The sequence below is a fragment of the Grammomys surdaster genome, unplaced genomic scaffold, assembly GCF_004785775.1.
Source record: "Grammomys surdaster isolate TR1022 unplaced genomic scaffold, NIH_TR_1.0 202, whole genome shotgun sequence".
Lineage (NCBI taxonomy): Eukaryota > Metazoa > Chordata > Mammalia > Rodentia > Muridae > Grammomys > Grammomys surdaster.
In genome coordinates, this window is record NW_021604647.1 from 2,289,078 (window position 1) to 2,314,108 (window position 25,031).

General features: G+C 36.6%; 1 protein-coding gene across 1 annotated transcript in view; it reads right to left on the reverse strand.

The window, feature by feature from the left end:
- Positions 1–390: 390 nt before the first annotated feature.
- Positions 391–25,031, reverse strand: part of Lamp3 (lysosomal associated membrane protein 3) — a 48,645-nt gene continuing 24,004 nt past the window's right edge. The window contains exon 6 of the mRNA XM_028770567.1: positions 391–1,090. Within this exon, the coding sequence (XP_028626400.1) occupies positions 957–1,090 (134 nt within the window). The 3' untranslated portion in view covers positions 391–956. The remainder of the gene's footprint in view (positions 1,091–25,031) is intronic.

The window sequence follows — 25,031 nt, forward strand, 5'->3', positions numbered from 1 at the left end:
GGCCATGGTGAAGTCCCCATCCATGCTACCAGTGAGAGTCATGCATGGACCCAAGGCCATGCAGCAACCTTCCTTTCGTCCACTCAATGATTATTGTTCATAAATCCATTCTCCTGTAGAAATGAAGACAACATGGATAGAAAGCTTTTAGGTAGAACTAGTGTCCTTATTCTTATTGGTAACCAGATGTACAGAAAAGATTGCAGCAGAAAGAATGGAAAAATAGAATTTAGTGTAGGTGATGAATAGATTTTATTTTCTGTACTCTGAGAGACATCTGTAAATAATCAAGATTAAAGAAAAGTAAAGTAAATTTCTTAGGCTAAAATGCATGCTATATAAATAAGGGCCATGGTTACATAATTATTGATGCTTTTATTTATCATTTAGTTTTGTTGTCTATAGGCAGCTATTTGTTAATCTTTATTAATTATGAAGCAAGATTCATAAAGAAAAAACATGTTATTTCATGTAAAATCTAAACAATATGAGATATGCTATTTTAATAACTAAAGATATTTAAATGAAAAACAAGGTGAGTATTATGTCAGATATACATACATCAAATAAACACAGATGGTAAGAAAATCCAGCAAAATATTCTTAAAATAAAAATTTTAATGTTAGAATACATTTCTCTAGACAAACACAGGTAAGACTAATTAAAATCAATTATTTTGATGTATAGTTTTTAAATATCTACCACCTTTAAATATTATACTAATTCTGTGTATTCAAATATTTATTTGAGTAGTTAAATTTTTCCATAAAAAGCTAGAAAATACTCAATATTTTCTTAGTCTTTGATGAAATGAGCAAAAATATTCAGAATGATACGCTGCTTCAATTTGAATCACTAATAACTCATTGGTTTTAATAGAAGATATCTCTAACATTCTGGAAATAATGAAATTTTTTTTCTAAACACTATTATTGTCATTTCCTTTGGTCACAAATTAGATTCTCTGGTATCCAGATGACTGATACCTTTGGCGGATTTTGTAGACACCCAGACCCACAACACAGAGGACGACCATGATGATCGCAACCACAGGAAATGCAACTCTGTAGTCAGACAAACACTCGTCCACTATGAGAGAAAACAAATACAATATAGCAGGTAAGATTAGGTGATGACAGAGCAGAAAATAGAACAGTCAAAAGAACAAGAGCTTGGGAGTTAAACATATCTTTTCTTGACTTTTATTTTGTTGATTGGTTGATTGATTGACTGTACTTCTGGGCATCTAATCAAGACTTTATGCCTATAAGACAAGCACTCTACTACAGAGCTATATCCCCAGCACTAGTTATATAACCTTGGGAAGAATAATTTACCTTTGAAATTCTCTCATTCATAAAATAAACATATAGCATATATGAATCCTAAGTAATTACAAAATAACTCCTATCTTTTATTAATACCAAATCATTGTTATCTACATTTCTGAAATTAAGAAAACAGATTTCCAGGAGTGCTCCCTGAGTGCTCCCTGAGTGAGTTCCTATGTTAAAAAAAAAACTAAAACTAAAACAAAAACAAAAACCTTAAACACTACTAGATGCCCAAACATTCTTTCATTCTTTCAGACCATTGCTTTTACTTTATAAAGCATCATTCTCACTCTGAAGCTTTTATTGTATAACTCTTAACTGATATTTAAGAATATCTATCATTATTAGAGCTTAAATGTGAGATTTCATAAACTTGGCACAACTGTTTTGCTTCATTCCTCTGAGAATACCATATTCAGTTAATTAAAATGTAATTAATTTGATCAAAGACTAACCAATATCAACAAGAAAAAAGATCAAGTGAACTGAGAATAAATGGAAACTTGGTAGAATTCTCAGTGAAATGTGGAGTTTGGGAGAATAGATTAAATAAATGAAAAACTAGATCCATATCTTAGTCATAAGAGATAAGATGTTTGTGTGAAGTTTTGAAATGAACCAATCTTTCTACAGTTTTTATAGCCTGAGAACAATTCAATGATGATAATTACAGAACCCCCCCCCAAAATGTAAAACATCCTTGAAGTTATTAATTTCAAGAATGCTGCTCTGCTGAGCATTAATGCGGTAGATACTGCCAATAAAATTACCCATGCTCTGAGGTCAGTATTTCTATTTTGGACAAGCTTCAAGAATAGAATATATAGCTTGATCATGTTAGCCCTTTTTGTCCTGGGAATACTTTTATTCCCACCCATTGATTTAAGCTTGTCTTTAACAACATCAACATGTTGGCAACAAAAGTACATGGCTTGAACCTGAAAATAAACCCCCAGACAGAGTTATTAAATTAACAGGCTGGCAAGCCAAGGATGGGCAATATTCTGCACAGAGCCTTACCAACCTAAGACAAAAGTGCATTGCTTTGAATAATGCATATTCCATGACAGGTAAGGAAGGCATTCTTGTCAGAATGACCTAAGACATGTTCAGTATTGTTAATGAAATAAAACAAGAGGTGGAGAGCTTTGGGGTTGCTTGGCAAGAATCTGACATTGGCCAAGGACAAGGAAATAGGCTGCTTGGCAGGAATATGACATTGGCCAAGGTCAAGGAAGTAGGCTTCAGGCAGGAATCTGACATTAGCCTAGAACAAAGAAGTAATTTCAGGTAGAAATCTAAATCTTAGGCTAGAACAAAGAAGTCATTTCAAGCTGCAATCTAAATATTAGGCTAGAACAAAGAAGTAATTTCAGACAGGAATCTAAATTTTACCCTAGAACAAGCAAATAGTCTTCAGACATGAAAATGACCTTGGGCTAGCAAAGGGAAGTTGGCTCAGATATTTTGGTCATTCTGATAAGCCCTTAGAAGCAGTGATCACAGGAGTACTCACGGAATTGTGTTTAATGCCTTGGTTGTTCTTTGACTATTTGTGTTTATTGTCTTGCTTGTTCCTTGACTATTTTCATCTATTGTATTGCTAGACCCTCAACATAGAGTTGTTCTTAATACATGCATGTACTTAAAATGGTATAAAAGCAAAAAGGAGGAGGAGGAGGAGGCATGGGATAGGAGGTTCTAGGGAGGAAAAATGGGAAAAGGGTATGGCATTTGAAATGCAAATAAATAAGATATCCAATAAAAATAAATGTATAAAATAAAATATATGCACCCAAGAAATAATGTTTGCAATAAACTAATTTGGCAGTAAGAAATATTTAGAGGATGTCTTATTTAGAGTTTCTTTTATGAAAAGACTCCATAACCACAGCAACTCTTATAAAAGAAGCATTTCACTGGGGCTGTCTGTCTTATATATCAGAAGTTTATCTCATTATCATTGTGATGAGAAGCATGGCAAGCATGCAGGCAGAGAGGGAGCTAGAAAGGTTGCTCTAGGTTTGACATCTGGATTAACAAGTAGCATGAAGAAAAGGAGTCACTTGTCCTGGTTTGAGAATTAGAAACATCAAAGCCCACTCCTAGTTACCTACTTCCTCCAAAAAGGCCATCCCTACTCCAACAAGGCTATACCTCCTAAAAGTGGCTCTCCCTAAAAGCCTATAGAAACCATTTTCATTCAAACCTTCACACAGGATTATAATATCATATGTCTTATTATCTTGTTATTGCTATAAATTCTTTTCTTCTAGAGCAAAAAGTCTACAACTGAAAAATTAAGCACTGTCATACCTATACTACTAATACTTTCTCTGTGAAAAAGAATGTTCTTTTAATTTATAATCAAATGAGTTGAAAACATAAAATAAAAATGAGGGGCTAGAATGATGGTTCAGAGCACTGGTTGCTCTTCCAGGGCATCCAGTTTTGTTCCAAGGATACTCATGGCACCTCATACCATATGTAATTCCAGTTCTAGAGGCTATAACCCCATCTTCTGGTTTCCATGGGAGCCAGGTATACAAATTGTTAGCAGACATACATACAGGCAAAATATCCACACAAATGAAATAGAATAATATAAAATACAATAAAATAGTAATTTTATAATACATGTTATGATATAACTACATCATTTTCTCTCTTCCTTTTCTTTTCACCAACCACTCATGTATTTTCCTTGCTCTCTCACAAATTCATGGTCTCTTTTTCTTTAGTTGTTGGTACACATTTTCATAAGTATATAAATATAATCTGTTTATTCCTTATGTTATTGGTTTGTATATGATTTCAAGGATGGTCTCTTGGTATTCTATAGCCAGTCATCAGAGTAATCTTTAGGGAAAGCTTCATCTCCCTCTTTTGGCATCCCTTAGTCTCCTGTAGTTCTTAGTGTGTTATTAAGGCCTCCTGAGCTTCCCCTTCAATGTTAGCATGTCTATTTGTGTTCTCCTCACTTTGGGGATTGTTTAGGCACCTGTTCATGTTGATGAAACTTTATGGGTATAGCTTCTCTGACATTTCTTGGAAATACAATCTCACAGAAATCTTGCTCTTCCTCTGGCTTTTACAATTTTTCTGGCCCTTCTTCTGAAATTATCCTTGAGTACATTAATTGGGTGCAGGAGTTGTGCTATAAGTATATAAGCTGGGACTTGGCATCATATAATCTCTTGTTCACTGCATTTTGATTAGTTGTGGTTTTCTGTAATAATCTCCAACTGTTGCAAAAAAGAAGTTTCTTTGATAAAAGGTAAGAGACATGCTTATCTGTGAGCATAAACACAAATATTTAGAATGTAGTTAAAGGTTATCCTAATTTAGTAAAATGGAGGTTATAGATTCTTCCCCAAGGTTATCAGTTTAATATAACCATATAGTTTGCTAGGTTTTAATATCAGCCATGATTTCCCTTTTGCTGAGTGAGTATTAATTTTATCACCAACAGCTCACTGATAGGACTAAGAAAAAAATTGGTACAAGAAAGTAGACTATTGTGACAGATTTAAGCTTTGTTGTTTGGCACAAGATTGAAGAGTTTTGAACTTTGTTTAGAAAAGACATTGATGTTCAGAGCTTAATGTGGTATTCTGGGAACTTGAAAGATAATCAGAAATCAATATAGATTATGGACTCCTGGCGTATTTCAGAGGGAAGCAACAACTTTGTAAGACATATTTATGTGATAATTTAAATTAAGAATCTGTAGTTCTGGTCAAATGGAGATGAGAAATGACTGTGATTAACAAGAAAACAGAACAACTAAAGTCAAAAATTTCCTTTCAAGGGATAATTAATACTTGTCCAAAGTATCATTTGTGGTTAAAAACAGACAAGCATCATTCAGTTAAAATCTTCTGGCAGTATTCCCTCCCTACTTCATGCAATGCAACTCATTTATAACATTGCTCAGGTGACCAAAGAGCTGAGATTAGATAGGTAACGGACTCAGGGGAAAACCAAATACTACTGTTTTGCTAAAGGAATGCAGCAATAAGATTATTCTGCTATACTCATAGATCAGTGTCTTGCTCAGCCATCATCAGAGAAGTTTCCTTTTGCAATAGAAGAGAGCAAATACAGAGACTCACAACTGCACAATGTGCAGAGTGAGAGACCTTGGAACACACAGCCCTAAATAAGTCCCTCCCTTAGGGCTCAGAGAACTATATGGAAAAGAGGAGATGAAAACAGTAATCAAAATATATTGTATGAAAAAATAATTTCAAAAGAAAAATATTGGAGCAAAAAGAGTCTTCAGGTCATATTTTTGACATAAAGGTGTCATGGACAGCACCTTGGACATTTTACCTCAAACACCATATGGCTAGATCAGAGTCCCTGAAGAGAAATCAGCAGAGGCTTTGGTAAAGGTGCACAGTTGTAGTGCATACCTCAGCATTTTAGAGATGCTTGGATGACCCCCAAGGACAGCAGCATCTGTGGGGTGGGGCCAGCCTGGTCCAGTGAGACATACTATGTGTGCTGTGGCACAAACCCTTTGGAGTGCAGATGATCACAAGTTTCAGACTTCTAACATTGAGCTTTACACTATTGGAGTTTGCTTCTTCTTATATCTAACTGTGACTTGCCTTGGCTCTTTCTTCCTGAACTAGGAAATTACGTGTTTTTTTTTTTTTATTTTATTTTACTAAAGCTCATGGTAAAGTTATTTGGGAATTTTGGAGAAATTTTGGATAGTTTCTCGAAAATTTCTGAACACTGGACTTTTTCAGAGAGGATTTGAATTTCTAAAGAAACTTTGAACACTTTAAAGGGACTGAAACTTTAAAGTGTTTAATTTTTTTAAGACTGTGACTTTTAAAAGTTGAGATCTTTTATATCATGATATTATAGTTAACATGACATTTTGGGGACAAATGAGAAGAAAAATGTTGTCATTAAATAGATATGTGTTCATTGTATTAAGAAGGAATCAGTTGTCCTGGATAAGTTTGTTTGGTTGGTTTGTTGATTGGTTGGTTGGTTGGTTGGTTGGTTGGTTGGTTGGTTGGTTGGTTTATCACAGACCCCAACTTCAGCAAGGAAACACTGGGAATGCACAAGCCACTCTGAGCAGACAAGCAAGTATCTTAACTGTAGATCTTCACCACTCCCTCCATTCCTTAAAGTCCAATCTTCAGTCTTATCCCAAGCTCTGTTGTAAATCTTCTTTGGCCTTTCCTCAGGCCCAATTAAAAGGGACTAAACAGATCCTAATGTAATACTCTGATTGCCTCCTTCCTTTGGACACCCTTACCCCATGAGCAGCCCACCGCCATTCTTAAATGTCAGCTCCCAATACCCAAAGATACATTTTACCTGAACCCCCCAATACTTACACCTATTAGAATCCCCAAATGTATTACCTGACAACACATAGCCACCACTCTACTAAGAGCCAGAAATCAAGAAACATAATACCCACACAACAAAGGCAAAAACAAATATCAGCACCTAGAATTACAATATTCCTAATCCCAGATGCATAGATGCAAGCATAAAATCACAACTCATAATACTCAGGACAATATATCAAAACTAGATCTGAGCAACCCTACCATAGCAAGCACTGATTATTCCAACATAGCTGAAGCACAAGAAAAGACCTATAAGCAGCCTCTTAAATGTGATAGAAGTTCTTAAAGAGGAAATGAACAAAACCCCCTTAAAGAAGGGAGATATTCAGGGGCCCTACCCTCTCAAAGGAGAAGGGGATGGGTGTGGAGGGAGGAACTCTATGAAGACAGACCAGAAGGGAGGGCAGTGTTTGGGATATAAATAAATAAATAAATAAATAAATAAATAAATAAATAAATGATTTTAGAAAGAAATTTATGAAAACATGAACAGAGGAAAAAATTAATAAAACCATTCAAGACCTGAAAATTGAAATAGGATCTATACATAAAACCCAAACTGAAGGAAATTAGAAAATTACAAATTTAACCAAAGGAACTTTGGAGGAAAGCACCAACAGAATATAAAAGATGGCACTGAAGATACAAGAGAAGAAATGGATACATTGGTCAAATAAAATGTTAAATCTAAAAGAGTCCTGACCCCCCCCAAAAAAAATCCAGGAATTCTGAAAGACCATGAAAAGACCAATAGAAGAATAGTAGGAATAGAGTAAGAAGAAGAAACTCAGCTCAGAGGACCAGAAAATGTTGTTAACAAAATGACAGAAGAAAGTTCTCCTAACTTAAAGAAGGAGATATCTATAAAAGAGCAAAAAAGCATACAAAATACAAAATAGACTGGAAAAGAAAAGAAATTTCTATTAACACATAATAATCAAAACATGAAATATACAGAAAAACAACAAAAATGATTACTAAAACCTACAATGGGAAAAGACCAAGTAATATATAAAGACAAACATATTAAAATTACACCTGCCTTTTCAATAAAGATTCTAAAAGCCAAAAAATCCTGGAGAGATTGCTATAGACTCCAGGAGATCACAGGTGCCAGCCCAGACTAGTATATTCAGCCAAACATCTAATTACTATAGATGGAGACGAAAGACTTTCATGGTTTAAAAAACAATATGGATCTAGATTAAAGGCCTGTGTCTTTCTACCTCTAGATTTGGATTAGAAGTGTATCTTCCTACTTCAAATTAAGAAAGGAAAAAAAAACACCTCACAGCTATGCCCTACATTTGGGGGTTTTAGTTCCAGATGTAGTTAAGTTGACAAACAAGAATAGCTATCACAACAGACATAATGGAGAGAATGAGACACTTAGAACACTTAGGCCTAAAGTGGGACTTCTCCATCAAATCCCTTCCCTCAGGGATCAGGGAATTCTGAGAAAAATGAGGTAGAAAGAGAGTAATATGGTATATTTTCTTTTTATTCCTTAGAAACTTGTTCTTTACTATTGAAAGACAGAAAGAGAATGGATCTTTATTAGAGATGCAGATAAGATTTGAAGGAGTAGAGGGAAGATGAACTGTAATCAGGATATATTTGTGAGAAAAGTAAATTTTCAACAAAAGAGAAAATGTTGAGTTTTTGTCTTTTATTCTCTATTGTAATGCTACGTGCAAGCCCTCAAGACCTGGAGTCTGCACATAGTCCCTGTGACCCTGCCCCCAAGTTAATTCTAGGTGAATAAAGATGCCAACAGCCAATAGCTGGGCATAAGAGACATAGGTGGAATTTAGGTTTTGACAGCTTGAAGAAAGAGAAGGTCCACGAGGAGGAAGAAGGTGCAGGAAAGAAGGAAGGAGAAGCTGCCATGAGTTAAGGGTCAAGAGAATGTGGCTCTGAGAGCTGCCCAATTGGAGTTAAGAGCAACCCAGATGGCACATAGTTAATAGTAATTAATAACTTGGGGTTATCAATAGAAAAGTATGTTCTAACAGCCTAGAGGGTAAGCTGCTACCCAGTTCTTATGCTATTTAGGGGATTATTGTAACTATAAAGGCTATGAGTGTGTCTTTCATCCAGGAAGTCAATAACCAAAATTGGGGTAGAAACCCAGGGATACTATTTAAATAATTTGATACAACAAAAATATAAAAAGTGAAATCTTTTTATATGTCTTTTTCTCTCAATATATCAACGTGAAATTTTAGTTACATGGAATCACATCTTTACAAGGATTATCTTCAGATGTGAAACAATTGTCAGGGATTTTCCTGCTTCAGTGTTTCTTTTTGCATTTTATCAACTGTATTCATTTCTAATCTTCCATTATTAATTAGTTATACCTCCAACCACCCTTCATAGATTGAAGTCTTAACCACAAAAGACCACAGGATGTGACTATACAAGTTTTTAAGGTCTATATACCATAGGCAAGCACAAATTCCTGACACTATTGATAATACTGTGTTATGTTTACAGACAGAAGCCTAGCATAATTGTCCTCTGAGAAGCTGCACCCAGCAGCTGACTGAAACAGATACAGACACCAACAGCCAAACAATGGACAGAGCTCAGTGACTCATGAAAGAGTTGAGGGAAGGATTGAGTGCTGAAAAGGGGATAGGAACCCCATGGAAAGAACAACAGAGTCAACTAACCATGGTCCTTTGTGGGCTCTCAAAGACTAAACAATCAACTAAAAAGCATACAAAGGCTGAACTGAGGCTCCCGGCATATATGTAATAGATGTGTAGCTCAGTCTTCATGTGGGTCCCCCAACAACAGGAGTGGGGGCTGTCCGTAAAGTTGTTGCCTATCTGTGGTAACCATTTCCCTAACTGGGCTGCCTTGTCTGGTCTCAGTGGGAGTGGATGTGCCTAACCCTGCAGAGACTTGATGTATCACTGTGGGAGTATACCCAGGGGGCCCCATTCTCTCAGAGAAGAAGGGGAGGGGAGGCTGTGATAAAGGACTTGTGAGGGGGTAATGAAAAAGAGGACAGCAATCAGAATGTAAAATGAATAAATAAATTAATAGAAAAAATGTTTAGAGGGTCTCTAATAAATTAAATTAAAATTAATTCAGAGAATACCAGTGTAAATGTGATTAAGACAAGGACATTTGGGATGCAAATAAATAAAATAATTAGTTAATAAAAAAGAAGAGGACAAATTTAAGTACAGTTATAAATCATTTGCAAACTAAGTTATGCCTTAAAAAAAAAAAACCTCTGATACCTATACCTAAAGGGTACTTCATTCTACTACAGAGATACCTGCGAAACAATGTTCATGTTTGCTCCATTTATAATATTCAGAAATTGGAAGCAATCTAGATGTTTGTCAGAAAAAGAATTGAGTTTTTGAATGTGGTACATTTACAAAATAGAATATTACTCAGCCATTTAAAAATTAAAATCATGGCAGTGCAGTCAGGGACATGATTCCTTGTGGTTTCCATCTGTGCTGGGGAGCTGACCCTGTGCCACAGCTCTTCACAGAACAATCCTGCCCAGAGATAGCTTGTCTCCTATGAGTACTGACACACCTAATCTCACAGGTGAGACCACCACTACGGTCCCAATACCTGGCCCAAGTGTAACCTGCCCAGGGCCCAGAGGAACCAAGAACCATGGTGCAGCCAGGGACATGATCCTTCCAGTTTCCATCTGTGCCCAGGAGCTGATCCTGGGCCACAGTTCTCCGAACCCCAATACTATCTAGAGATAACCTGTCCCCAGGAGTTCTGACACACATAAGCTCACAGGTTCACAGGAGACACAAGATCCAATCAGAGACAGCAAGACCAGCCATAGATAACCAGGTGGCTAGAGGAAAGCACAAGAATATAAGCAACAGAAAGCAAGGCTACTTGGCATGATCAGAACCCAGTTCTCCTACCACAGCAAGACTTGGATACCCCCAATACACCAGAAAAGCAAGATTCTGATTTAAAATCACATCTGATAATGATGATAAATAACTACCTTAAAGAAATACAGGGGAACACAGGTAAACGGGTAGAATCTGTTAAGGAAGAAACATAAATCCCTTAAAGAAATACAGAAAATACAACCAAACAGGTAAAGGAATTGAACAAAACCATGAAGGACCTAAAAATGGAAATAGAAATGATAAAGAAATTGCAAAGGGAGAAAACCCTGCAGATAGAAAACCTAGGAAAAGAGTGCAGGAATCATAGAGCTAAGTATCACCAACAGAATACAAAAGATAGAAGAGAGACTCTCAGATGTAGAAGATACCATAAATAACATGGACACAACAGTCAATCAAAATGAACAATGCAAAAAGTTCCTAACCCAAAACATCCAGGAAATATAAGACCTAAAGATAATAGGTATAGAAGACAGTGAAGAATTACAACACAAAGGGCCAGTAAATGTCTTCAACAAAATTATAGAAGAAAACATCCCTAACCTAAAGAAATGTTCATAAACAAACAAAAAGCCTACAGTACCTCAAATAGATTGGACCAGAAAAGAAATTCCTCCTGTCACATAATAATCAAAACACCAAATGCACAGAACAAAGAAAGAATATTAATAGCGGTAAGGGAAAAAGGTCAAGTAACATATAAAAGCAGACCTATCAGAACTACAACAGACTTCTCAATAGAGACTCTAAAAGCCAGAAGATCTTAGATTTCATACAGACCCTAAAAGAACAAAAATGCAAGCCAGGGCTACTATACCTAGCAAAATTCCCAATAGATGATAAAACCAAGATATTCCATGACAAAACAAAATTTAAACAATATCTTTTCACAAATCCAGCACTACAAAGGATAAAAGATAGAAAACTCCAAAGAGAGAAACTACACCCAAGTTATACCAAGAAATTAATCTTCTTACAACAAACCCAAAAGAAGATAGGCACACAAACATAATTCCACCTCTTAACAACAAAAACAACAGAAAGCAACAATCACTGGTTCTTAATATCTCTTAACATCAGTGGACTCAATTCCCCAATAAAAAGACATGCACTAACAGACTGGATACAAAAACAGGACCCAGCATTGTGCTGCCTACAGGAAATGCACCTCAGTAACAAAGACAGAAACTACCTTAGAGTAAAAGGTTGGTTAAAAAAAAAAAATTAAGCAAATGGTCCCAGGAAACAATCTGGAGTAACCATTATAATATCAAAAAAATTCAACTTTTGTCAGGAGCCATAATGGGACAAGCTAATAATTAGCAGGTTATCATCCTGAAATGGCTTGCCTTGGATTATTATATAATCTGTGACAAGTAAGTTATTTTTCAGCAAGGCTGTAGGGACTTATTTTACGGAAGATTCCTGCTATTAATATGCTTTTCTTATTATTATCATTAAACATATGGAACAATCACTAAGCAATAGCACACCCCTTTGAAGCAGATCTCTGCAGATCCACGAAGATGTGGTGATGCTATAGACAAATAGATGACTTCTTAAGTCTTAATGATGATCCTATAAAAATCCCTAAAATTATATCAATGATTATTATTAAGCTCTTTTATAGTGGGACTGCTATTAGGTCCCTGTCTGATAATTAAAACTGCAATGAGAATTCTATCAGTCTCCCAAGTGTCATCAGCTAATTGCTCTTAGATAGTAACCAGATTTTCTCCTGCTCAGAGAACATTCCAAGAGGTTGTAAAACAATTAACCAAAGGTCATTAAAAGGGAACTAATGATTTATTATAGGTGCTAGGACAGAAGATAAAATATTGCCTAGGTTTATTTATACAAAACTTCACTAATTTCTTAGTTATAGTTTGAAACCTTCAGTGAACCTGTGGAGCTAGACGGGTGATGGATGTTTAGCCAGATAATTACTCCTAATGGATATGTATGTAAACATTCTCTGTTGTAAATTCTATTTCAATTTATGATTTGATTTTTGGTGTGAACTTGTGTTGAACTTTGTAATATGTGATCATGTATTCTGAAAGAGATATTAAGTACTGAGGTCAAAGAGATGAGAGGAGATAGAATAGAGAGATAGAATAGAGAGATACAATGGAGAGATAGAATAGAATTTTTTTACCTTTCCCCACTTAGAGTAGTTTATAGACTAGATTTTTTTCCCTTTTCCCAGATAGAAGTTTTCCTTTTCCCCACTTTAAGACCTTTCCACTTTTCTCCTTAGATAGCTTTCATAGGAAACTTTTAACAACTTAGTAATAAATGCTGTAACACATCTCTAAGTGTCTTTTCTTGCTGTGATTTCCAACTAGCAGGGTGAAAATTAGAGCCAAGCAGTTCCAGCTGAGATAGAACAAAGGTTGTTTACTTAATCCTTTGCTGTTTTTAGCATGAGGTGATAAGTGCAAGAAACTGCAGTTTCTGGCCTCAGAGGATCACAGAAGGCAGGTCAGATACAATAGCATAGTAAGTAAACTTTTCTAGCATGGATAAGTAAACTTTTATTATTCAGCAACCCTAAATATTTCATAAGACCAAAGTCTTACCCCAAATCTCATAAGACCAAGTCTTATCCCCTGCCGACCCTCTTCCCACTCTGCTGCCTCAAGAACCAAGAAGAAGAAGAAGACTCCCCCCCCCCCCGCAAGCTGGGGCTGTCCCCGAGCAAGCTTTCAACCAAAAGTAATAAAAAAAAGAAAAATAAGGATGAGAAATGACGCTTTATACTCATCAAAGAAAAAAGCTAACAAGATGAACCCTCAATTCTGAACATCTATGCACTAAATGCAAAGACACACACAATTGTAAAGGAAACACTAATTAAGCTCAAAGCACATGTTGAACCTCACACAATAATAGTGGGAAACTTCAACACCCCACTCTCCCTAATGGACAGATCATGGAAGCAGAAACTAAACAGAGACACAATTAAACTAACAGAAGCTGTGAACCAAATGAGTTTAACAGATATCATAGAACATTCCACCCATAAACAAAAAAATATACTTTCTTCTTAGCACCTCATGGTACTTTCTCAAAAACTGGCCACATAATTGGTCACAAAACAGGCCTCAACAAACACAAGATTGAAATAATCCCATGCACTCTGTCAAAACACCACTGACTAAGGCTTCAATAGCAACAAAAACATAAAACCCACATACAAATGGAAAGTGAACAACTCTCTACTCAAGGATAACTTGGTCAGGGAAAAAGAAAGAAAGAAGTTAAAGACTTTTTAGAATTTAACAAAAATGAAGGCACAGCATAGCAAAAATTATGGGACACAAAGAAAGCAGTGCTAAGAGAAAAAACTTATATCTCTAAGTGACTCCATAATGAAAATAGAAAGACCATACTGTAACAGCTCAGCAGCACATCTGAAAGCTCTAGAACAAAAAGAAGCAAATACATCCAAAAGGAGCAGACTATAGGAAATAATCAAACTCAAGGCTAAAATCAACCAAGTAGAAAAAAAAGAGAACTATACAAAGAATCAACAAATCCAGAAGCTGGTTCTTTGAGAATATCAACAAAATAGATAAGCCCTTAGCCAGATTAACCAGAGGACACAGAGACAGTATTCAAATTAACAAAATCAGATGTTAGAAAACAGATATAACAACAGAAACCAAAGAAATTCAAAAAAATCATCAGATCCTACTAAAGAAGCCTATACTCAATATTACTAGAAAATCTGCATGAAATGGATAATTTTCTAGACAGATACCAGATATCAAAGTTAAATCAGGGTCAGATAAACCATCTAAACAGTCCCATAACACTAAATAAATAGAAGCAGTCATTAAAACTCTCCAAACAAAAAAATTTCAGAACCAGAGAATTTTAGTTCAGAATTCTATCAGACCTTTAATGAAGACTTAATATCAATATTTTTCAAACTATTCCACAAAATAGAAACAGAAGGAACTCTACCTAATTTGTTCTATGAAGCCATGTATGCTCTAATGCCTAAACAAAACAAAGACCTAACAATGAAAGACAACTTCAGACCTATTTCTCTTATGAATATTGATACAAAAATACTCAATAAAATTTTTACAAGCCAAATCAAAATCAAGTAGGCTTCATCCCAGGGATGCAAGGATGATTCTATATATGGAAATTCATCAACATAATCCACTATATAAACAAATTCAAATAAAAAAACCCACATGATCATCTCATTAGATGCTGAAAAAGCATTCAACAAAATTCAACACCCCTTCATGTTAAAAGTCTAAAAAGGATCAGCATTTCAAGTCCCATGCCTAGGCACAGTAAAAGCAATATACAGCCAACCAGTAGCCAACATCAAACTAAATGGAGAGAAACTTGAAGCAATCTCACTAAAATCACTAAACTAGACAAGGCTGTCTATTCTCTTCCTATCTATTCAATGTAGCACTCAAAGTTCTAGCCAGACCAATTAGACAACAAAAGATAGTCAAAGGGATACAAATTGGAAAGGAAGAAGTGAAGATATCACTATTTACAGATGATATGATTGTATGCTTAAGTGACACCAAATATTCCACCAGATAACTCCTACAGCTGATAACTTCAGCAAGGTTAGCTGAATATAAAGAAGCTGGATATAAAATTAACTCAAACAAGTCAGTAGCCTTCTTTTACTATAAGGATAAATGTGCTGGGAAAGGGAATAGGGAAAGGACATACTTCACAATAGTCACAAATAATATAAACTATCTTGGTGTGACTCTAATAAAGCATGTTAAATATATGACAAGAACTTCAAGAAAAGCTCTGAAGAAAGAAATTGAAGAAGCCTCAGGAGATTGGAAGATGCCCCATGCTCATAGACTGGCAGGCTCAACATATTAAAAATAGCCATCTTACCAAAAGCAATCTACAGATTCAATGCAATCCCCATCAAAATTCCAACTAAATTCTTCACAGAGATAGAAAGAGCAATTCTCAAATTCATTTGAAACAACAAAAAGCCCAGGATAGTGAAAACTATTCTCAACAACAAGAGAAATTTGTGTGTGTGGCGGGGGGAGGGATCATCATCCCTGACCTCAACCTCTACTACAGAGCAATAGTGATAAAAACTGTATGGTGTTGGTACAGAGACAGACAGGTAGAACAGTGGAATAGAACTGAAGACCCAGAATTAAACCCACATACCCATAATCACCTGATCTTTGACAAAGGAGCCAAAAGCATCCAGTGGAAAAAAAAGCATATTCAACAAATGGTTCTGGCTTAAATGGTGTTCGGCATGTAGAAGAAAGCAAATTGATCTATTCTTACCTTCTTGTACAAAGCTCAAGACCAAGTGGGTCAAAGATCTCCACATAAAACCAGATACACTGAATCTATTAGAAGAAAAAGTGGTAAATAGCCTCGAACACATTGACACAGAGAAAATTTTTCTGAACAGAACAACAATGGCTCAGGCTCTAAGATCAACTATAGACAAATGAAATCTCATAAAATTGAAAAGCTTTTGTAAAGAACACTATCATCAGGACAAAATGGGAAATTACAGATTGGGGAAAGATCTTTACCAATTCTACATCCAACAGAGTGCATATATCAAATATATACAAAGAACTCAAGAAAGTAGACTTCAGAAAACCAAATAACCTTATTAAAAATGAGGTATCATGCTGAATAAAGAATTCTTAACTAAGAAATCTCAAATGGACAAGAAGCACCCAGAGAAATGTTCAACATTCTCAGTCATCAGGGAAATGCAAATCAAAACAACCCCGAGATTCCACCTCACACCAGTCAGAATGGCTAAGTTCAAAAACTCAGGTGACACCAGATGCTGGCAAGGATATGGAGATATAGGAACACTCCTCCATAGATGTTGGGACTGGAAGCTGATATAACCACTCTAGAAATTAATCTGGCAATTCCTCAGAAAATTGGCTATAGTACTATCTGAGGACCCAGCTCTACCACTCCTAGGCCTATACCCAATAGATGCTCCAACATATAACAAGTTCACATGCTCCACTTGTTCATAGCAGCCTTATTTGTCATAGTCAGAAGCTTGAAACAACCCAGATGGCCTCCAACAAAGGAATGGATACAGAAAATGTGGTACATTTACACATTGGAGTACTACTCAGCTATTAAAAACAATGACTTCATGAAATTCACAGGCAAATGGATGGAACTAAAAACAGCATCCTAAGTGAGGTAACCCAGTTACAGAAGAACACATATGGAATATACTCACTGACAAGTGGACATTAGGCAAAAAACTTAGAATACCCATAATACATCTCATAGACCATATGAAGCTGAAGAAGAAGGAAGACCAAAGTGTGGATTCCTAGGTCTCCTTAGAAGGGGGAACAAAATAATAATAGGTGGTAGAGGGAAGGAAGGGTCTTGGAAGGGATAGAGATGGGGAAGGGAAAAGGGAAGCAGAACCAGGTGTGGCAGGAGACAGGGGAGAAGTACAGAGAATCAGGAAATTGAACCAAGGTGTGTAGCAGTGGGAGATGGGGAACTAGGGGTAGCCTCCAGAAAGTCCCAGATACCAGGAAAGCAAGAGGGTTCCAGGACACAATGGAGATGACATTAGCTAAAATATCCAACAAAGGGGAAAGAGATCCCATAAGACCATATCCAGAGGTTAGGCACGGTTCCTGGTTGAGGGATGGGGACACCCATCCATCTCAAATATATTAACCCAGAATTGTTCCTGTCAAAGAAATACAGGGACAAGGAGTAGAGCAGAGACTGAAGGAAAAGCCATCCAGAGACTGCCCCACCTGGAGAGCCATCCCATATGCACACACCAAATCCAGACAGTATTGCTGATGCCAAGAAGTGCTTGCTGACAGGAGTCTGATATAGCTGTCTCCTGAGAGGCTGTGCCATAGCCTAACCAATACAGATGCGGATGCTTGCAGCCAACCACTGGACTGAGCACAGGATCCCAATGGAAGAGTTAGGGGAAGGACTGAAAGAGCTGAAGGAGTTTGCAACCCCATAGGGAAAACAACGATATCAACCAACCAGACCCCTCAGAGCTCCCAATGACTAAACTATTAACCAAAGAGTACACATGGAGGGACCCATGGCACCAGTTGCATATTTAACAGAGGATGGCCTTATCTGACATCAATGGTAGGAGAAGCCTGTGATCCTCTAAAGAATCAGTGCCCCAGCATAGGGGAATGCTAGGGTGGTGAGAGGGGAGTGGGTAGTTTGGGGGAGCACCCTCATAGAAGCAGTGGGAATGGAGGATGAGATAGGGGATTTGCAGAGTGGGAACTGGGAAGGGATATAACATTTGACATATAAATAAATAAAATAATCAGTAAAAAAAAATAAATACATTTTAAAATATCTTTATTAAATTTTTATTTAAAATAAGTTAAAATTTTAAATATAATAACTAACTAGATAAATAAAATCATGAAACTTGCAGGTAAATATATATAACTAGAAATAAGTCATCCTGAGTGAGGTAACTCAGACCAGAAAGATGAATATGAATATTCACTTATATTTGGATATTAACACTTAAGTCATTAATAAGCAAGCTACATTCCATATAAAAACAGAGGGTAGGCCAGGCAGTGGTGGCATATGCCTTTCTTGGGAGGCAGAGGCAGGCAGATTTCTGAGTTCGAGGCCAGCCTGGTCTACAGAGTGAGTTCCAGGACAATCAGGGCTACACAGAGAAAACTTGTCACAAAACACACACACAAAACAAAACAAAACAAAACAAAAAACAGAGGGTAGGTAGAGAATAAGGGACTAGGTGAGAGAAATGGATCTCTCAAAGATGGGGAAATAGAATAAATAGTTATGGAAGGATGGGGGAATGCTGGAAGGAGAAGATAAAATGGGGATGGGAGAAAGAACATGGCTAAGTAAGATAGCTCTTACTTTATGGGGAATAGCTAAAACAAAGGGCCAATTGAGGGGTTATATGGGAACCTAATACCTAGAAACGTCCTATAATGTATACATATCTGAAGGTGATCAAAGTAAAATTTCCAAATAACAAGAGAGAGAGCCACATCTAGACATCTCTAATTATCTAACAAAGCTTTCTGGATAATGTATAAGCTACATCCATCAAGTACTTGGCTAAAGGGGTCCCATGGGAACCCCCAAACAACCCAAGGTATTCCCAAGGCTATTGTTGGTTGTGGTGATTTGAAAAAATGACCCCATTTGCTCATATACTTGAATGTTTAGTCACCAAGAAGTGTCATTATTTGAAAGAATTAAAAGGATTAAGAGATATGGACTTGTAGTAGTAGGTACAGCCTTGTAGGAAGGATGTCATTAGGGTGGGCTGAAGAGATGCAGGTAATCTTCCTTGTCTCTACTTATGGAATCCCACACTCTCTTGTTTCTGTGCTGAGCCAAAATGGCCAGCATTCCCTTCCCCCAGCCTGCAATATAAATGTCTCTGGCCTTTTAAAAGGGCAGACAAAGGGAAGCCCAACCTAGCTTCAGTGCTCAGTTTCTTTCCATGGCTCTGAACATTGCTCTCATTTTTCATGGTAATTGTAACGACTAGCACCTTCCCAGTGTGGGCAGCTCCTGCCTTTGAAGGAGTTAGTATCCTCTCCAGCTGCAAGATTCCGCCTCTTTCTGAACAAATGTTATTGGGTTTGAAGGACAGCACTCCTTTGCCTCCTACCCAATCATGTAACACTAGGGCTTGAGAACCCTACCTTTTGCATCTTCATATATATCAAACCCTTAGACTCGAGCACCACATTTCTAACCTGTAGAGCAGGTTTTTACACCAGTATTGAATTTTCTGGTAATCTCCTTGGGTTCCCTCCAACTGGGCAAAACTTGAGATTTCTTCACAGCAATAGAACAGTAACTAAGAAATTGAAATCTTCATAAACTGATAACAATGGAATCACCAAAACATGGGGGAGACACAGTTCCTACTAGATATCTCTTGCCACCAAGTGAAACTTCCATAATTTAGTTGTTATCCAATGAGGCCCCATAGTAATTCCAGTACAGCTGAGGTTATTACCAAGGCTAATGGTTACTCTCCACAAACTGATGGTAAGGCCTCATTGCTGAAGATAACACTTACACAACTCATTGAACACAGGAGTCAAGCTGTGCCTACCTAGAGCCTTTACCCCCTTAGATTAATAAAATATTACTGGAAGGTGCTCTTCAAGCTACCAAAGGAGAAAATTAAACATCAACCCAGTTACAATCCCTTCCATCCATAGACGTTGTAGAAACTTAAAATTAATAAAAAGCTCCTATTTTGATTTTAAACTCAAATATTAACTTCCCCCAGGGACACATCCTGGGAGAAGCACATTTCAAAAAAACATTCCAGGAAAAAAGACCCAAGATAAGAGTTTATGAGCCCTTAGCACAGTAAAACGTAGATAAACAGAAGCTACTTAAGCTGACTCTATGTTTGTTGTAAAAGATAAGGTGCAAATTTGAGTTACTTAGGAACCAAGCCTGGGAACAGAAACAAAGCTTGAGAACAAATGTTTAAAATCTTTTTAATATTGTCTAAGAAGCAATTAACTGTCTTGTGAACTCTGTATATAAACCACCCTTTACTCCAATTCGGGGTTCCCTCTTGCCTGCAAGCAGAGGGGCCCTGGTGCACCGGCCACTGTCAATTCTTCAATAAACCTCACAAAAACTGCAATGAGTCCTGTCCATGAGTATCTCTGGGGGAGTGCATCCCGTGGGTTTGGATCTTTAGCATCCAACAACGTGACCTGACTACAAGATATGTTGGTGCAATTGTGACACAAAGCTCCCACCCCAAGCCACAACATGGTTGGGGTTCCCTGAGCCTAAAGAAAGATCAAGGACCCTAGGTTGACTGCCGGTAGAACAGTCTTCACAGCTGAGGATTGACTATTGAAACAAACAAACAAACAAACAAACAAACAAACAAACGAAAAGGTAGTTAACATTCTAAAGCCTTCTCGCAGGCACAGCTGGCAGATTCAGGCATCTCCACCCAAGGTTAACCTTCCTATGCTCACTTTGCCCATGTCCTTCACATCTAACCAGGACATGGGACAGATATACGCTCTACCAACTGCTTGCACTAGATTATTCAGCCAATGAGTTTTCTGCAGCCTGGAAGCCCATTCCTTCCTTGTTGCCTAAGGAATGGCCTATCATAATTATTAATCTAAAAGACTGTTTTCACAATTCCTCTACATAAAAGTGATAGAGACAGTTTTGATTACTCAGTACCTACCTTTAATAGAAGTTGTCCAATTAAAAAGATATCACTGAAAAGTCCTGGCACAGGGACTGTTAAATAGCGCCACCTTGTGTCAATATTTTGTACAACAGCCATTGGAGATGATTCATAACAATTTCATCAATCCATTATTTAATCTTTATATGGATGCTATTGGCTAATTCAGGTATGAATATCCTAGAAGGAATATTTGATAAAGTAAAAGAAAACTTGCTTTGCTGAGGATTGCAAATAACCCCTGAAAAAATACAGATAGGGGATTCTATTAAATACCTACAATATACTAAGTGTATAAAGGGATAAGTCACAAAAAAGTGCAAATCAGAAGAAACCAATTAAAGACTCTTAATGATTTTCAGAAGCTACTAAGAGATATTAACTGGCTGTGGCCTGCAATTGGCTGTCTACTCAGTCAAAACTGAGAAATAGCTATGATAGAAGGGAAATTACAGGATACACATCTAGATCATATTTATTAAAACTTGGACTGCATCTTAGTTATCTTGTCCTCTACTCATTCCTCTACAGGACCTCTTATGCAGAGTAAGGTTATATCTTAGAATGGATATTTTTAGCACATAAACAGAGGAAAAAGTTTAAAACCTACATAGAAAGGGTTTCTGAATTGATACTAAAAGGAAAAGTGGGATGTTGACAGTTAGCTTGAATGCATCCAGCTGAAGTTGTGATATCTTTTACTAATGCAGAGATTGCCTTATTATGGACACAGTATGAACACTGTCAAAGAACATACAGTAATTTCTTGGCAGAGATTAAGAACAAATATCCTAAATGCAAGTGACTTCAATTCATAAAAAAGAACTGGATTTTCCCCCTTATAATAAAAAGAACTTCAATTTCTGGAGCCCATACATTTTATACTGATGCTAATAAATTATAAAGACAGGATATAAATCATAAGATATAAATAAAGTGGTTGAGAATCCCTATAAGTTGGATTCAAAATTTTTAATTATATGTAATATTTATGGTTATCAGATTTTCAAGTCTCTTAATATAGAAACTGACTCTAAATATACAGAAAGCATTGTTTTATACAGAGAAACTGCTGAACTTATCCAGGATGATTCTGAATTGACTTCAATATTTACTCAGCTACAACAAATGATCAGAAAAGGGAGTCATCCACTGTATGGGACACACATAAGATCCCATACAGGTCTGCCAGGTCCTCTGGCATAAGGTAATAATGAAATTCACCAGCTTTGATAGGAAGTGTACTAGAGGTGCAGGAACTCCATATAAAACACCATGTTAACAGCAAAGGTTTAAAGAAAGAAATCTCTATAACTTGGCAGAAGCCAAGGAAATTGTGTGGCAATGTCCTACTTGCTCATTATATAACCAAACTCCATTACCCACAGAAAGTAACCCTAAAGATACCTAAAGAAATGAAATTTAGCAAATGGATATGGTCCACTTTACAGAATTTGGTAAACCGACATGTGTCCATCATACTATAGACATATATGCAGGATTTCAATGGGCCACTGCCTTAGCTTCAGAAAAAGCTGATTCTGTATTACACATTTGTTAGAAATTATGGCCATTATGGGAATGCTCATACAAATTAAAACTGACAATGGTCTGGCATATGTCTCTAATAATATGAAGTGGTTTTTTTTAACCTATATTACAGGACAAGCAATTGTGAAGAGGTCTAATTGTACTTTAAAAGAGATGATTAACAGACCAAAGGGGACAGCAAAGACCTCCAGAGAGGCCTTACATAATAATGCTTCATTGACTCTAAATTTTTTTAATGCTAATGAACAAAAAAGACATTGGATTATGGAAAAGAAACTGCTGAACTGAACCTGTTGTTCACACATCAGAATGGAAAACAGGAAATGTGTTATGCAGGGGAAGAGGTTATTCCTATATTTCCACAGGAAAAGAAAGGCTATAGGTTCTTTCCAAGTTGATAAAGATCAGACATGACAAAAGGAGAGACCATGAAGATCTTGGCTATGAACTAGGAAGATAAACAAGATTGACAAGATAGGTGATGCTTATACAATGATACATATGTCTCAATACACAGAGAAAGGTCTGGGACCAGCTGAGATTTAAATGTCTATAATAGCCAATAACTCTTATTGGGTACAAAATTCCCATGACTTATTGTTACAGACCATCCTTCAAGATGAAATGAATGGAAATTTATGTTGTAATTTGATTCTGTGGTCAAATGTGCCCTCTCCCCAGCCTTGAGCAGGCTGGAAAGACCTTGTTTACCACAATAGACCTAGTAATAGGACCTAGGTGGAGTTATCCACCTTGGCTGTACTTACAACTTCCTACAGGAACTTAGAATAGACTGCTCGCTGAGCTTGCCTTGAGACATAATCCAGCTGAGACAAAGCATTGGTTCTCTGGCTGAAACAAAGAATAGGTTTGGTGGGGCTTTCCCTTTAAATAGAAGAGCTGAATACTAAACTTTGAGCCTTGATCAGAAAACTTTGTCTTGGCTTCATGCTTCTCTCGCCTCTCCATCCTTTTTCATTTCCAGCTCTCCTTTCAGGTGAACGCAATTCATCCGTGGCCACAGATGGCTACAATCAAACTAACCTCTAAGAAGGGCAGTTGTCTTTCTTTAATGACCTTCCTTAACTGATCTGTGCACCCTACATGTTCCATGAAAATGTCTTCACAGAGCTATGGGTTGCTTGCAAGTTTTATATATTGCAGAATGGAGAAGGAAAAAAACAGCCTTGACAAGGTTCACTCTCTTGGATGCTGGGAATCTGGGACCATCCATTCTAGCTCTCTGCTTTATCCAACCTCAAGTACATCAAGGTTGTTTTCTCTAAAGACTTGCTTCCAGAACTTTTCCAGAACAACTAAACCATGAACAAATGGCATATAGAAACTGGACAACAAATGATGCCAGCTAGCCTTCCTTTGACAAAATCAGTTTTTCTATTCTCCATTGGGCACCCAGAAAGGAATTCTTTGCCCCAGTTCAGCAAGAAGCAAGCAAAAGAAGATCATTGTCCTAGTCACTTTGGTTGGCGTGGATGGTTCAGGTTTTTTTTTCTTTTACAAATTATAGATATGTTGTCATTTAAAGGGATAATTTTAAAATTTTGCACCTTTGGACATGGAAGAAATTAGAGAGCTTAGACTCAGGAATTTCTACCTTTCCTTTCCTTTCCTCTTATTTGTCCTTCTTTCTTCAGTAAAAGGAGGGGAGAAAAAAAGAGGGATACAGTAATATTATAGAAAAATAAGAATAGGATATTAAATTTACTCTTAAACAAAGCATTGTATAGCCATAATCTTACATTGGTAGAAATCTTTATATTTGATACAAAATTAAAGTTATAATTTCTTACATTGGTGAAGAAATTATATATTGGTACAGTTTTTAATATTTTCATTAGTATAATTCTTTGTATATTGATACAAAATTTAAAATTAATATTATTTCTCTTAGAATGGTACTAGGCCTATGAAACTCATTTGAGAATACAAGGCTTAGACCCAGTCCGTTTAATAACTGTTACTATAAACTACTTATGATGATTGTCTTTGTTAGGTTTTTACTGCTGTGAACAGACCCCATGACCAAGGCAACTCTTATAAGGACAACATTTAATTAGGACTGATTTACAGGTTCAGAAATTCAGTATAGTGTCATCAAGGTGGGAACATGGCAGCATGCAGGGAAGCATGGTGCAGGAGGACCCAAGAGGTTAACATCTTCATCTGCTGGCCTCTAAGAGTGACTTCCAGACAGCTAGGACTAGGGTATTAAAGCCCATGTACACAGTGACATATCTACTCCAACAAGGCCATACCTCCTAATAGTGCCACTTCCTGGCTCAAGAATATACAAAGCATCACAATGATTAAGTAATGCAAGTTAATAGTGAGATAGTAAAACTCATGCTTATATTAGATTTTAATGTAGTTAATTACAAAAGATGTTTTCAAGATTATTTAAATAGTGAATAGCTGAAAATAACCAATGTTTGACAATTTAGTTATGCCAGATAGATAGATAGATAGATAGATAGATAGATAGATAGATAGTCTTCAAAAGCATCAGAGATCTACAGAATGTGACATTAAATGTTATTTCATTATTAAGGATCATCTGACTATGAGACA